Here is a 15,422-nt window from a genome sequence, read left to right as displayed (position 1 = left end):
GGAATTTTCTCCAGATTCGGGGAATCTAGGTTCATGATGGAGAATTTGGGTTGAAATGTGGGGAATTTTAGTTTTTATAACAAAATATTTAGGAAATCTGGGGAATTTCCCCACCATTCGTAGGAACTTCCGAAAAAGAATGACTTCTGATATATATAAAGATGTAAGTGACTGAGTAGACCTTGATGAGCTGCATCTAAATTACCATAAAAATGAAAGTAATGCATATATATATATATATATATATATATATATATATATATATATATATATATATATATATATATATATATATATATACATACATACGAGTTATTTTTTGTGAACTGACATAAATTAAACCCAGTGAAACCTAGTTAGACCTACTGATTGTGAACTTTGAGTGTTGTCCAATATCATTTCACAATTGTATAATTTTTCTATATTAGAATATTTTTATGGTATATTTCAAAACCAAAATATTTTGTGAGTTTGAGTATTCTTTCTTTCTTAAATGTTTCGAAAGAGTCTTTTGTTCTGTTAATTGAATAAATCATTTCGTTAAAATTTATTGGATTTATTAATTGAACTAAAACTAAATTAATTGAGTTGAACGTCCTACATGCATCAATTCATTATTGTAAAATCAAGATTACGGTTTGTAAAGTGAAAAATATTTAGGTTATTGTGTTTTTTTTATTAAATATGTTTTCATAGTATTTTTTTTATCTTAAATTGATAAATTTACAAGGAGTGTTGCTGAGAAATGTTTCAAGGCATGGTCAGTCACCATGTGTGATATAGATTGAAGCTACTATATGTGCATCCATATAAAGTCAATCTTAATTGTAATTCCATTTACTGTGCAATGGACTTCCTATGATATACGTTTCTACATATATAAGATTTCTACATTAAATGTCGCATATAAACGTATTGAAGAGGTAAGAAATGCACCTTTTTAAGTGTATTGTTATTGTACATAATCGGAATATATAGCCTCCAACTTATTTGTAACTGTTCTTTCCATGTTAATAAGGTATGTAATTTCCCTTACCCATTGATTATAAATGTGTGGAAATGGGGATTTTTTTTTTAGGTTTTGGAGAAACTTTGACATGATTTTCGGGGAATTATAAGCAAACCGATCTGGCAACACTGCATCGGGGCTCCTTCTGCTTCCCAAGAGGATAGAGAAATGATACTCTTTATCGTTGTGTTCATTTTCGCTCCATACATTTCAATTGAACTGTTAACGCGTTACTTCGTTATTACAGGTACTTCAGATATTTATATTCTTTATTCAATCTCACGTCTCCTTAAGGTCAACTAATGAAAGCGTAATTGTTGGTGAATAATGTTGGCGTTTGTTTATTATAGGCATATACAACCTGTAGTGGTCTCTGTTAAAAACATTCATGTAAAGTTACAGAAATAATCAATATTCGGCACCGAAAAACTAAGAGGTGTTATTGGTGTGTTAATGAGGATGATAATAGTCGGAAATCTTAATTTTACAGGTATTAAAGACTTCTGTAGCAAGAAAGTTACTCTTGGAAAATCAGATTCATGGAAAACAAACAAACTTGGATATGACCTACCATGAGGTCCCCCTCCTAACCTAAGATCCCCCAGTCCTTACATACTGACAGGCTTATCCCCCAGCAGTTGAAGTCCCTACAGGACAGGAAATAAAATTACTTAATAACCAATAATTTATTTAGAGAATAAAAGTTTTTCTGGGTGTAGCCTATTGTCAAGTATTTTGATATTTTTATGGTGATAAATGTAAGATTATTTCTGGTGTTCAGCTGCTGATTCTCATCTTAATTTGTTGGACAGAAACTTATGGCCTTCTCCATCATGAGGCTCAATACTACACAGTATTCTAGAAGTTTTATTCCAGCTGTTACCAAGTTGTGGAATGATTTTCCTAATCGGGTAGTTTAATCAGTAGAACTTCAAAAGTTCAAAGTTGGAGCAAATGTTTTTATGTTGACCAGGCTGACATGAGTCTTTTTATTGTTTATATATGACATATCTGTTTTTGACGTTAATAGTTTATATAGGACATATCTGTTTTGACTCTCTTACTGTTTTTAGAATGATATATTGTTAATTTATTCTCATCATTTATTTATTTCCTTATTTCCTTTCCTCACTGAGCTATTTTTCCCTATTGGAGCCCTTGGGCTTATAGCATCTTGCTTTTCCAACTAGGGTTGTAACTTGGCTAGTAATGATAATAATTATAATAGCACACCCCTGGCATTATAAAGAACTTCTCTTTGACGCAGGTTTTACAAGCGGGCACAAGGAACCATCAAACAATGTTCACAGCTAACTACCTGCAAGACATAACCAACAGGAACCTGATACCCTCTCAATAGGTCCTGTGGTGGCTGCACAAAACATGGTCATGAACACCTCAGTTCCCCTGTAGGACAAGTAGCAATCAGTTGTAAGGCTAGAATGGTTTCTTCATCTTTCATTCTTCCCTCTCTTTGGGTTTTAGCATCCGAAGAACTCTGCAAGCTGACCTCCTCCTGACTCCAGGTGGGTATCATTGTCCCTTGCATAACCTGACACATGTAACATGTATTCGTTATGGCCCCGACCTCCTAGTGAGGTAGCAGTCTGGCAACGTCCAAGTGTAAGTGTGGAGCTTAGCTCCAAGGTGATACTGACCTGGTCGAATCATGTGAGCCTAGGCCTCACACCTTCCTCCCATATTGCTCAGGCTGTTAGCTCTCACAATTTTGAAAGTTAGCGAGGTAACAGGGTGCGTCCTTCACAGCTTTTGTGAAGCACCGAGTCGTGCCGCGGGTCAGTTACTTGCCAGTTAATATTGGACTTTGACCCACCTAAATGTTAGTCTCCATAGTAAAGCGCTGAAAGTGAAAGGTTTGTATTTAGTGCTGGAACAAATGACAAATTTGGAAATAATTTGTATTTTTGGGCTCAAGCCATGTCGTCCTGATGGAAGGTTCCTTCAGTAGCTTCCTTTGGGTATATATGACTACAATAGATATTCCCAGAGAATTAAACTAAAGGTTTCACAGAATTCTAACTTCTGGTGCGAGTACCCTGAAGGTTTCCCTCTAGGATATCGTACATCAACAGGGGACGCATGCATTAACACGCCACATGGCTATCTGCACCCCACATAGCATTTATGCTTCGAGGGGGAAAGGTGGCGAGGTAACTGAGGAGCCGTTCCAAAGTTACCCTCCTTCGTTACTGTCACGGTACTCGCAACGTAAACAAACCGTCCGCCATACTGTGTTACGTCACGTCCGTCCTCATTCCTATTCTTGTAGCCAACATTGGTTTGTTTTTCCCAGTGATCGCCGATTATCTTGTGCATCCTTCACCATGTCTCAACCTTCTGCCTCCCCTTCTTCTGGAAAGTTGAGTACCAGGTTCTTGTATTGTTTAAATAAGCTCTGGTTGTAAAGTAATGATTTTTTACGCTTAAATCTTGTGTTTTGTGGCAGAGCTGTGCCTTGCCCAGAGGCGCCATTTTATGATGTTGCTGTTCGCCTCGCATGCTTTATTTAGTTAGCCAGAACAGCCTTCCCGGCCTTATAAGTAATTAAATATCATTAGTTATTTAGTCTTCATTGCTAGGAATTAGTTATATTATGACGATGGTATTCTTCGGCGCTCTTAGTTAGCCGACCCCATACTAGACTTCTAGCCTAGCCTAGGCCATAGCCTAGTGTTCATGTTTACTTCTGCATGATATGATAAGTGTTCCTAGTGTTAATGTTAATGAAGATAAAGGCATTTTTAAACATATACAAGATTCAGTGTTGCACATGTCTTTCGCCTTCTAGGGACCATACAAGGGACCGTGCCTAGTCCATCCATGTCACATCACCTAACCCAACGTTGGGGCCCTTGTATGCTTCCTTATCTCCCCTGTTACCTTCGGATAACCTCCCTCTGGGTAGCTTTGCTATATCTTAGCCCCCTTACCCGGAATAATTTTCCGGTAGGTTAGGCTAGATCGTTCTTCCCTCTTCCCTACCATGGTATATGGGGGGACCTCGGACAGAACCCCAGAATACCTATCGTTCATCCCAGTCCACCCTTAGGGAACGCAATTCCCTTTAGGTATCGACTGAGACTGAAGGTGGAAGGGCTCTGCCCTTCCCCCTAGACTGCTCTTGATTGGGACACGTCCCTTCCTCCTGTGGCCTAGCGATATGTCTTCCCAGCCCTCCCTAATCTAGGAGAAGACTCTCCTGGTTTAGGTTAGGCTTTGGGGGATTCTGTTTTATTATAGTTTAGGACAGTACACCAGTGCTGTGCCTACTCTGAGCTAACCTACCCTAAGGTTGGAGAGCGTTTCTCTCCTACCTGGGTAGTATAGCATCTAACAGATTCCCCCAACCCCTTGGGAACTTTAGGGTTGGGACCCTTTCTGCTCCCTCAGACCCCTACCCCCACTCTATCCCTTTGTGTTGGCTTGCCTTCACACCCCTGTCCGCTGTCCTACAATTCCTTCCTTGGGGAGAGTTGTAGGTTAAGCTGTGCTCTTCTGCTTGGCTGGCCACTCTGCTACACTTCCCCCTCATAGTCGAACTATAGGGTAGTTTCGACGGCCGGCCTGCCGGCGGAAGATCACCCTCTCCCCTTTTGAGTGTCCTCTGATCCTCCCTTGGATTACCATAGGCATCCATCCGTCTGCCGGCCCCCTGCCGCCGGATGATAGGCATATCCCCTCCTATCATAAGAGCACTCCTTCCGAAGGGAAGCCGGTCGGGTATCGGACATTACCCTTCCCCACTCCCTCCTTACCTTTCACTCTTCTATCATGGTGCCTGCTGGCGCTAGCCGCCGGCACCCCATGTGACCTTCCTACTTCATAGGATGTTCCTATCTGAGGATTACCTAAGGCGACAGCCTGCTGGCTGCCAGGGGCCGCGGCGCTGCCCCTTGCCGCCGCTGCCGCCGACATCTCAGACAACCCTCCATCTTATGTACCCAGCTAGGTTCTTCAGCGCCGACAGCCTGCCGGCGACCCTCCGCCGTGACGGCGGTCGCCCTTATAGGTGTCCCCTACCTCTCTGCTGCTCAGTGTGTAGCCTTAGATGGATTCACCCGGCCGGACCGGCCTCTGGCTGCAGCAGCCGGCGACGCTCCTGCGGCTTCCATGGACAAGCACCCCTCTCCCGGCTGCCGGCCCCGTGCCGGCAGTCGACCTTATACAGCCGGATAGCCAGACCGCTCTTTCTTTGGTATTTCATACCTTAAAAACAGTGGCTGGAGTATACGGTTGTACAGTACAATATTTCCAGCATGCTCTGTGCTTCTCAGTGCAGTCTCTTGCCGGGACCTACTCAATTATAAGATATTTTTCTTAACAATACAAACTTGAAGCTCTTCACACATACTGCCCCACCATCACCTATCCTTTAAAGTCCTGCCTTCAATTGCAAAGTGGCTTCTGTTCTGTGACTGGAATACAAACCACGCTATTTAATTGGGGTATTACTTTCGGCGTAGCTGAAATGACGAGCCAAAAATTTTTAACGATGGTTTACTACCCACACCGCTAATTAGCGGGGGTAGGGGAGGGTAGCTTGCCACCCCCCCCTCAAACACCTGTGCTTGAGCTCACTTTGCTCTCGGCTCGGATGGTGGTCGGATGTGTCCGCTCTCATCCTCGCCGTCATTTGGCAGCCATTTAATTGCTTTTGTCTTTTCTTTTTCTAGTTCTGTATATGTGAAGCTGGCCTCTGCAATCATGCGCACCTGCCATGGGTTTCCCGACCGCCCCTGTGGAACATTCATGTCTGCGGTCGAGACTGATCCTCACGCCCTTTGTCATTCTTGTAGGGGCTAACGGTGTGATAGCAACAACAAGTGTAGTGAGTGTAGGGAGTTGTCTACCTCCCAGTGGGAGATGTTTTCGCGATGACTGAAGAAGAAGTCCAAATGGGATATTTCTCCTTTGAAGGTTGCTTTGAAAGGAGAAAAACCCAAGGCCTCTTCTTCTGTTGCCCAAACCTCCTCCGTAGCTCCTACTCGGTCATTCTCTTTCGAGAGACCGTCGAGTGGTAGCATAGACCGATGTATTGTTTACCAACCTCGGGACTCGAAAAATGACGTTGTCCCATAGCGAAGCAGCTCCACCTCTCCCCCCGGGGGAGGATATGTCACTAACCTCCCTTTGTTCCGACACATATACAAACCTTCGCTATTTATGATAGGGTATTACTTTCGGCTCAGCTGAAAGACGGGCCAAGATAATTTTAGTGAGGGATAACTACCCCATCCGCTAGTTAGTGGGTGGGGGGTGGGGTAGACTGGCTATCCCGCTCACTCACACCTCTTGGCTGAGTAACCACTTTACTTTTTGGCTCGGTTGAGGACGGACATGCTGTCCTTCTCTCCCGCAAAGACTGGCCTTGATGTTTTTCATTTATTTTTTTTTTGGTTTTCTTGTGTGTTTTCATTTATCTTATATATATTTGAGTGCATATATGTATAAATGGAAATATACGTTGTTAGATACGGGTAATTTTAGTGCTTTTGACATCGTATCCAACTGCCTCTGCCGTAAGGTTGTTGTCCTTCGGCAGGTTCTCAACACTGCCGTGTGGTTGTTCATTACAGAATTAAAGTTTATAATAGTTAAGCTCCCTTTCGAGGAATTATCTTACAAGGAAGGTGACTTATTCCCCGAATAGTGTATTTTGTGCAACGGATCATGAATTGTAATTGATAACTTTCTTTCTTTTCTTTTTTCACAGGTAACAGCGACGTAGTACACATGTGGTAGCTCATGAGCTGCCCTCATTACGAGGTAGCATTCGCTGTCAACCTTCAACGTGATGTTCCTCCTTCAAGGGGAACTTCTCTTCTCTCTCTCACGCGCGCGCGAGAGAGTGTTTTTTGTTTACGCCTATGCTTTTTTCCCATAGAGCTGGGATAAAGCTTTACTTAGGCTATGTCCTTTTGCGGGAGGACTTCCGAGAGAGATTTTTTACGCATACACTTCTTTCCCATAGAGCTGGGAGGAAGGTTGCCTTAGGCGATGTCCTCCTTCGGGAGGACTTCTCTCTCGTTCGCGGGTGAGAGTTTCTTATGCCTACGCTTTTTTCCCATAGAGCTGGGAGGAAGCTTGCTTTAGGCGATGAACTCCTTCGGGAGGACTTCTCTCTCGGTCGCGGGAGAGAGTTTCTTACTGTTTATGTTAACTACTTGTTTAGTTGTCTGTGTACATACTGTTATCTGAATGTTTATGTTAACTACTTGTTTAGTTGTTTGTGTACATACTGTTACTTGAAAACAACTTAACTACTTTACTGTAAATAAGTTGGTCAGTGTATATTGAGATTCTGAAGGATTAGGAATAAAGCACAGCACGCAGTTTTGGAGTTTTATATTTCTACCAAAGAAAATCAACATGGTGGCAGCGGTTATTTAAAGAATCCAAAAGAAAAAAAAAAGAGAAGCCAATTGATACAAATCGTGTTTTCCTGAAGAAAATGGCTGAATCTGTGTTTCGTTTGCCTCCACCATTCGACCCTTTGGATGATAATCTTGCTGATACTTTCAAAAAATGGAGGAGACAAGTGGACATCTACATGACAGCAAGCGGAGTTAGTTCTAAACCCAAGAAAATAAAGGTTGCAATTATACTCCATTGCGCAGGACCACAAATGGTAGAAATATTTGACCAGTTTAATTTTGAAACAGAGGAGCAGAAAGATAATCCTGATGATGTAATTAGGAAATTAGAAGAGTATTGTTGTCCTCGTACCAGTGAAGTGTTACAGTCCTTCAGGTTTTGGAAAATCTCATACAAACAGCCATTTAATTAATTTTTGATAGAACTCAAGGTTCAGGCCGATAAATGTAATTTTCAAGAAAAAGAGCGAATGATAAGGGATAAAATTGTGTTTTCTGTGACAGGGAAACTACAGGAGCTGCTACTTCGAGAAAGAAACTTAAATTTAGAAAAAGCTGTCGAGATATGTTTGGCTTATGAAGCAACCGTTAATTGTGCTAAAGAGATGTGCGAAGTTGGCTCTGAGAATGTTAATAAGGTGAACAATTGGAGAACCAAAGCTACTGATAGTTCCTTTAATACGGATTTTTCGGACTCAAAAAATATGGACAGGTATGCCGTGAAGTGTCGATTTTGTGGGTATAAGCATGAATTTGAAAAATCAAAATGCCCAGCATGGGGAAAAGTCTGTGAAGCATGTAAAGGAAGAAACCATTTCAAGGCTGTGTGTAAGAAAACAGTTAAAATTGTTAAAAAGAAGAACGAAGAAGCAGATGAAGGCTACGATCATTACATGTGGATGGCACCGGTTGCAATGAAAAATTCTAATAGATTAACTGCATTACTAATTGTAAACGATACCGAGGTTAGATTTCATTTGGATACGGGTGCTGACGTGAATGCAATATGTCAAAGGTATGTCAAAAAGGATCAAGTGCGACCAACGTCTGTGAAACTCGCCATGTGGAATAAATCCAAGCTTTCGCCCATTGGCGAGACGACATTGAATGTGAAGAACCCCAAAAATGATGAAATTAGAAGTGTAACCTTCATTGTGGTTTCAAATGACCTAATGTGTTTACTTGGGTCAAAGACATGTCAAGAGATGGGATTCGTGTTTGTCAATGGTAAAGCATTTGTATCAAAAATTGACATTGACCATGAGATGAGCAACCTTGGTGACCTTGGAGAGGTTAAACTTAATGTAGATTCTGCATTACCAGCAAGAATATTACCGTGCCGACGTTTACCGATTGCATTAAAATCAAAGGTTCAAGAAGAGTTACACTCTCTTGTGAAAAGAGGAGTTTTGATTCCGGAGACTGAACCAACTGACTGGGTTAGTCAAATGGCAGTCGTTCAAAAAACAAATGGAAAGTTAAGAATATGTATAGATCCTCAGCCACTCAACAAAGCTCTTAAAAGGGAATATTACACATTACCAATTTTGGAGGATATACTGCCAAGTCTAAAACATGCCAAGATATTTAGCAAACTGGATGTTCAAGAAGTGTTTTAATTCTTTTATTCTACCTTGTTTTGAGTATTGTTCTCCTGTCTGGTCTTCAGCTGCTGATTCTCATCTTAATTTGTTGGACAGAAACTTACGGTCTATTAAATTTCTTATTCCTGATCCAGATATTAATCTCTGGCACCGTCGATCAATTAGTTCATTATGCATGTTGCATAAGATTTTTCATAACTCTGACCATCCTTTACATTCAGATCTCCCTGGACAATTCTATCCTGTTCATAATACTAGGCAGGCAGTTAATTCTAATAGCCATGCCTTTTCCATCATAAGACTCAATACTACGCAGTACTCTAGAAGTTTTATTCCAGCTGTTACCAAGTTGTGGAATGATCTTCCTAATCGGGTTGTTGAATCAGTAGAACTTCAAAAGTTCAAAGTGGGAGCAAATGCTTTTTTGTTGACCAGGCGGACATGAGTCTTTTTATAGTTTATATATGACATATTTGTTTTTGACGTTGTTAGTAGTTTATATATGACATATCTGTTATGACGTTGTTACTTTTTTTAGAATGATTTATTGTTAATTTGTTCTCCAGTTATTTATTTCCTTATTTCCTTTCCTCACTGGGCTATTTTTCCCTATTGGAGCCCCTGGGCTTATAGCATCTTGCTTTTCCAATTAGGGTTGTAGCTTGGATAGTAATAATAATAATACGGCTAGATGAAGAATCCAGCAAGTTGACAACAATGATTACCCCCTTTGGTAGATATCGATGGGCTCGTTTACCTTTCGGGCTGAAGGTGAGCAGTGAAATATTTCAGCGAAAATTAAATGAGGCATTGGAGGGGCTTCGGGGTGTATACTGTGTAGCTGATGATATTGTGGTCGTTGGTTTTGGAAATGAGGAACACGACGCAATGCGTGATCACGAACAAAATCTTCAGTCACTACAGAAGCGTTGTCAAGAAAAAAAGATCAAACTAAATGAAGAGAAATCGGTTTATAGAAAAAGGAAATCGCATTCATGGGACATCGTTTAACATCAGCTGGTGTGACGGTTGATGAAAATAAGGTAAAGGCCATTAAAGAAATGCCTGCCCCTACCGATATTTCAGGAATTCGGAGGTTTTGTGGAATGGTACAATATCTATCAAGGTTTTTACCCAATCTGGCTGATGATTTAGAACCTATCCGAGAGCTGACAAGAAAGAACTCAAAGTTTGAATGGAATGATAAGTGCACTCGCGCTTTCTCAGTGATCAAAGAAAAGGTCACCTGTACACCAGTTCTAGCTTATTTTGATCAAAGTAAGGAGCTTGTATTACAGGTTGACAGCAGCAAGGATGGTATTGGTGCAGTCATTATGGAAGAAGGACGTCCGATAGAGTACGCATCAAGGACCTTAGCTAGAAGCGAACGTAACTGGGCTCAGATTGAAAAGGAAGCTCTTGCTGTGGTTTTTGGTTTAGAGCGATATGACCAGTATACTTTTGGGCGACGTGTTATTGTTCATAATGACCATAAGCCTCTTTCTTGTATCCTCGAAAAGCCATTAAGTCAAGCTCCAATGCGATTACAAGTTTTAATGATGAGGTTGAACCGGTACGACGTCGAATATCAGTACAAAAGCGGAAAAAGCCTATTGTTAGCCGATACCCTTAGCAGGGCCTGCCCAAAAGAGGAAAATAGAGACACGTTGGTAAGGATGATAGATTCACTGAAAAATTACCCCGATTCAATTTTAAAGGAAGTAAGAGACGCCACCACAAACGACGAAGAGCTGCAAGAATTATTGTCTGTAATCAAGGAAGGATGGCCTGATCGCAAAGACATAATTCCCGAAGTATTAAAACCTTACTTCGATTTTAGAGATTCCATGAGTTACCAAGACGGCATCATTCTAAAGGGAACTCTTATACTGATTCCTCGTAAACTACGAGATACAATTAAAACGAAGCTTCATGTAGCTCATCTTGGTTACGATAGCATGATGCGACGAGCAAGAGATGCAATATTTTGGCCAGGGATGTCGAAAGAAATAAAGCAAATGGCCAATTCATGTGACATTTGCCAGCAGTATAAACCTCGAAACCAGAAGGAATCGTTGATGGATGTAAATGACGGAGGCAGACCCTGGAATAAAATCAGATTAGATTTGTTTGAGATTGTTGGAAGAAATTATTTAGTCATTGTTGATTATTATTCCTCATTCACTGAAGTAGAGTTTCTAACGTCAACAACTTCAAATCATGTTATAGCAATAATCAAGAAGATGTTTGCTAGATACGGTATTCCTACCCAATTAGTGTCCGATGGAGGACCACAATTCAGCTCGTTTCAGTTTAAAGTTTTTGTTAAAGAGTGGGGTATAGAGCACAGGATGTCATCTCCTGGACATCCTCAAGGAAATGGGAAGGCTGAAGCGGCAGTTAAAATTGTAAAAAATATGATGAAGAAGACGCATGCAGATGGAAAAGATCAATATTTGGCGTTACTAGAGCTGAGAAATACACCACGTCAAGACTCTAATTTAAGTCCAGCTCAGATGATGTTTGGACGTAAATTACGGTCGATAATTCCTGAAATTATGAACAATGACAATCCAGTTTCTCAAAAAAGGGAAACACGGAGAGAATCCATAAAGAAATATTATGATAAAACTGCAAGAGATATGACACCATTAAACGAGGGGCAACCTGTATATTATCAAAATCCAGACAAGAAGGGTTGGGAAAAGGGGCTCATTAGCCATGCACAAGGAAACCGATCCTATGTAATTGAGGGAAAGGAAGGAGGAATTTATAGAAGAAATAGAATTCATATCCGTCCAACTACACAGGATTCATCGGCAATACCAGAAATGGAAGAAACTAGTAAATTGAGGGAAACCAACGTTAATGATGAACAAACAAGCTATCATCCTATTTGCGACATGCCTAAATTGCCAAGAAGATCAGCTCGTCTGCAGGAAAAGATGAAGGGAGAATGATTTATTGTTTTATATTTGATTGTTTACAATGTATCCTACTTGTTCCTTATTTTATGTTATATCAATTTGTTTACTTTCTTATTTTCGTCAAAACCCAAAGAAAGGGGGATGTTTATGTTAACTACTTGTTTAGTTGTCTGTGTACATACTGTTATCTGAATGTTTATGTTAACTACTTGTTTAGTTGTTTGTGTACATACTGTTACCTGAAAACAACTTAACTACTTTACTGTAAATAAGTTGGTCAGTGTATATAGAGATTCTGAAGGATTAGGAATAAAGCACAGCACGCAGTTTTGGAGTTTTATATTTCTACCAAAGAAAATCAACACTTACGCCTACGCTTTTTTCCCATAGAGCTGGGAGGAAGCTTGCCTTAGGCGATGTCCTCCTTCGGGAGGACTTCTCTCGCGTTCGCGGGAGAGAGTTTCTTACGCCTACGCTTTTTTCCCATAGAGCTGGGAGAAAGCTTGTTTTAGGCGATGTCCTTCTTCGGTAGGACTTCCCTCTTGTTCGCGAGAGAGAGATTATTAAGCCTTTGCTTTTTTCCCATAGAGCTGGGAGAAAGCTTGTCTTTGGCGATATCCTCCTTCGGGAGGACTTCTCCCTCGGTTGTGAGAGAGAGATTTTACGCCTACGCTTTATTCCCATTGAGCTGGGAGAAAGCTTGTCTTAGGCGATATCCTTCAGGAGAACTTCCCTCCCGTTTGCGAGAAATAACTTGGAGCTTGCTGATCCACCAGGGGCGGTGGCAGAGCTTTCTCGAAGCAGGCTATCCCTACGCTTATGGTTCTCCTTCAGGGGCGGAGCGAGAGCCTTCTCTTAAGCAACGTTCTCCTTCGGGAGAACAAACCTCTTATGCGGAGGTGTTATCTTGAACCTGCTGGTTCTCCTTGATCCTTCGGGGTCTCATTCGATCACCCTTTGGGCTGGTGTGATCGTTTGAGCTTTCGGGCTCTCGTCATGTTGATCCTGCTGGTTCTCATGACAGTAGGAGTCGTTCGGGACTCCACTCGAAACCTTCGGGTTTCAGTTATGCTGAACCTTCAGGCTCTCGTAACGATGGCAACATTGATACTTCGGGAACGTGTGCCATCAATCACGCCGACCTTTCGGGGTCTCGTGACAGAGGAACCTCGATTCCTCGTTACGCTGATCCTTCAGGTCTCATAACATTAGATATGCAGAACCGCTGGGCTTTCGTAACTTTAGTCACTCTGATACTTCGGTGTTTCGTGACAGGGAAACTTTGGTTTCTCGTTGTGCTGACCCTTCGGGGTCTCGTAACATTAGTTACACTGACCCCTTGGGCTCCCGTAACTTTAGTCACTCTAACACTCAGGTGTGTTGTGACAGGGAAACTGCGGTTTCTCGTTACGCTAACCCTTCGGGGTCTCGTAACATCAGTTACGTTGAACTCTAGGGCTCTCGTAACTTTAGTCACTGACACTTTGGTGTTTTGTGACAAGGAAACTTCGGTTTCTAGTTACGCTGATCCTTCGGGGTCTTGTAACATTAGTTACTCAGAACCCTTGGGCTCTCGTAACTTTAGTCACTGACACTTCGGTGTTTAGTGACAGGGAAACTTCGGTTTCTTGTTGCGCTGACCCTTCGGGTTTGCGCAACACAGTTCACGCTGATCTTTCGGGTTCTCGTGACCTGAGTATTCTTTTTATGACAGAGTTTCCAAACCCTCGTTGTGTTAATCGTTCGCGCTCACACAACACTTAAGCTATCGTGAACGTTCGGGTGAGCGTAGCAGTGATTTCTCTCACCAACCTGAGAGCTCTCGCGCGCACGGCCAAATTGGCGTGCACGGCCAAATTGGCGTGCACGGCCAAATTGGCGTGCACGGCCAAATTGGCCCGCACGGCCAAATTGGCGTGCACGGCCAAATTGGCCCGCACGGCCGAATTGGCCCGCACGGCCGAATTGGCCCGCACGACCAAATCGGCGTGCACGACCGACTTGGCGCGCACGACCGTCTTGGCACGTGCAAGCATAATGGCGATCATGGGGCGTGGGTTCACCCTTTGGCGCGCCATATGCACGAACATCGCCATGTGCTCGAACATCCTGTGGTACACTGCGCGCAAGCAACCTTATGCGCGCCAGGTGCGCGAACAACCTTATGCGCTCCACACCATTTTGGTGCACATGATCGGATAGGAGCGCACGACCATATTGGCACGCGCACACGATCGTATTGGAGCGCACAACCGTATTGGCACGCGCGCACGACCAATTTGGCGCGCAAGAAATCGGTTGAAGTGCACGAACAACTCTTATGACCCTTCGGGGTCTCACAACGCAGTTCACGCTGAACCTTTGGGTCCTTGTGACCATAGCCATACTTATATGACAGAATTTTCAGACTCTCGTTGCGCGAAGTGTTCACGAGTGCACAAGATTTTTATTCTCATGACAGAGTTTTCGAACTCTCGTCCAGTGAATTGTTCGTACACGCCCATTGTCATGAAGAGTTTTACTCTGATGACAGAGGGATGCCTGCTGCTTAAGGGTTTACGAATCCCTACAGGTAACTATGACACAGTTCCTTTGGGTCCTGGTCACGTAACACGATTCCTGGATTTCCATCAGGAATCAGCGACAGAGTTCCTGCGGGTTCTCGGCACAACATCCCTTAAGGTCGTGAGAAAGGAATTCACAAATAGATTCTGAACCCCTAGGTTCTCATCCGAATCTCTCTCTTTCCACGATTCAGAATTTTCAGAAAACTCTATGGTCCACCCCCCCCTCGACGGGAGGGGTCTTCCAAAGGTGTGACTTGATACATCACTCTACACTCCCAGCTGATTACTATATCAGCTAGCCTGGTTTCACCAACACCGATCCTTTCGTTTTCGAACGAACCACCGTCACCTTTCCTCCACCATCCCACTTTGAGTGGTTGGGTTACCAGATGGAAATAAGCGGGGAATGAAAATGCTTTACATTGTAGTTCATTTCACCTGGCAGGCCTTGCCTGAATTAGACGGTAGTTTTCTCACTATCGAGAAAGCGTTCGATGGCAACCTCTTTAGGTAAGCGGTCGATGGCAATTATGTCAGGCCTTCTTGTAGCAAACCCCCACATACAAGACTTCACCCTTTTTCGGGAGACTCGTTCCTGAGAAGTTTTTACAAAACTTCAATGGGTGTTAAACTTCATGAAGGCCGTAAGCCTTCCCGGAGCATGCACTCTAGCCAAGACAAAACCGCGAGGTTATGGTCTTAAACTCGGTTCTACCGTTTGATGGAGGCATCCTCCCCCGTCATTGTACCCTGGGTATAACGACTTGCCTTTTTACACGTTAGTCTTCCGAGACTTTCTTTTCTTTCCTTACGGGGTTATTGTTTCGAACAATTAGTCCCGAAGGAACATTGTTAGCTGACGTTTAAAGAACGATAGCAACAGTGTGGGCATCTTTTCATTACGTTACGAACGTTTTAAA

The 15,422-nt window shown here is 42.6% G+C and overlaps 1 protein-coding gene across 3 annotated transcripts in view; it reads left to right on the top strand.

Moving 5' to 3' along the window:
- Nucleotides 1–797: 797 nt before the first annotated feature.
- LOC137655533 (uncharacterized) overlaps nt 798–15,422 on the top strand; it is a 166,431-nt gene continuing 151,806 nt past the window's right edge. Inside the window, exons 1-2 of one of the 3 annotated variants that reach the window (XM_068389450.1) lie at nt 1,127–1,256; nt 2,277–2,535. Coding sequence is in view for 1 of the 3 variants with exons in the window: in XM_068389433.1 (XP_068245534.1) it covers nt 898–923 (26 nt within the window). In the remaining 2 variants the exon portion in view is untranslated. Of the gene's footprint in view, nt 924–1,101; nt 1,257–2,276; nt 2,536–15,422 lie in introns of those variants that run through there. The other 2 variants (XM_068389433.1, XM_068389441.1) reach the window with 2 other exon arrangements.

Source organism: Palaemon carinicauda, chromosome 1 (genome assembly GCF_036898095.1).
Source record: "Palaemon carinicauda isolate YSFRI2023 chromosome 1, ASM3689809v2, whole genome shotgun sequence".
NCBI classification, from domain to species: Eukaryota; Metazoa; Arthropoda; class Malacostraca; order Decapoda; family Palaemonidae; genus Palaemon; species Palaemon carinicauda.
The sequence above is the reverse complement of the archived record's forward strand: the minus strand, read 5'-3'. Positions and strand labels throughout refer to the sequence as shown.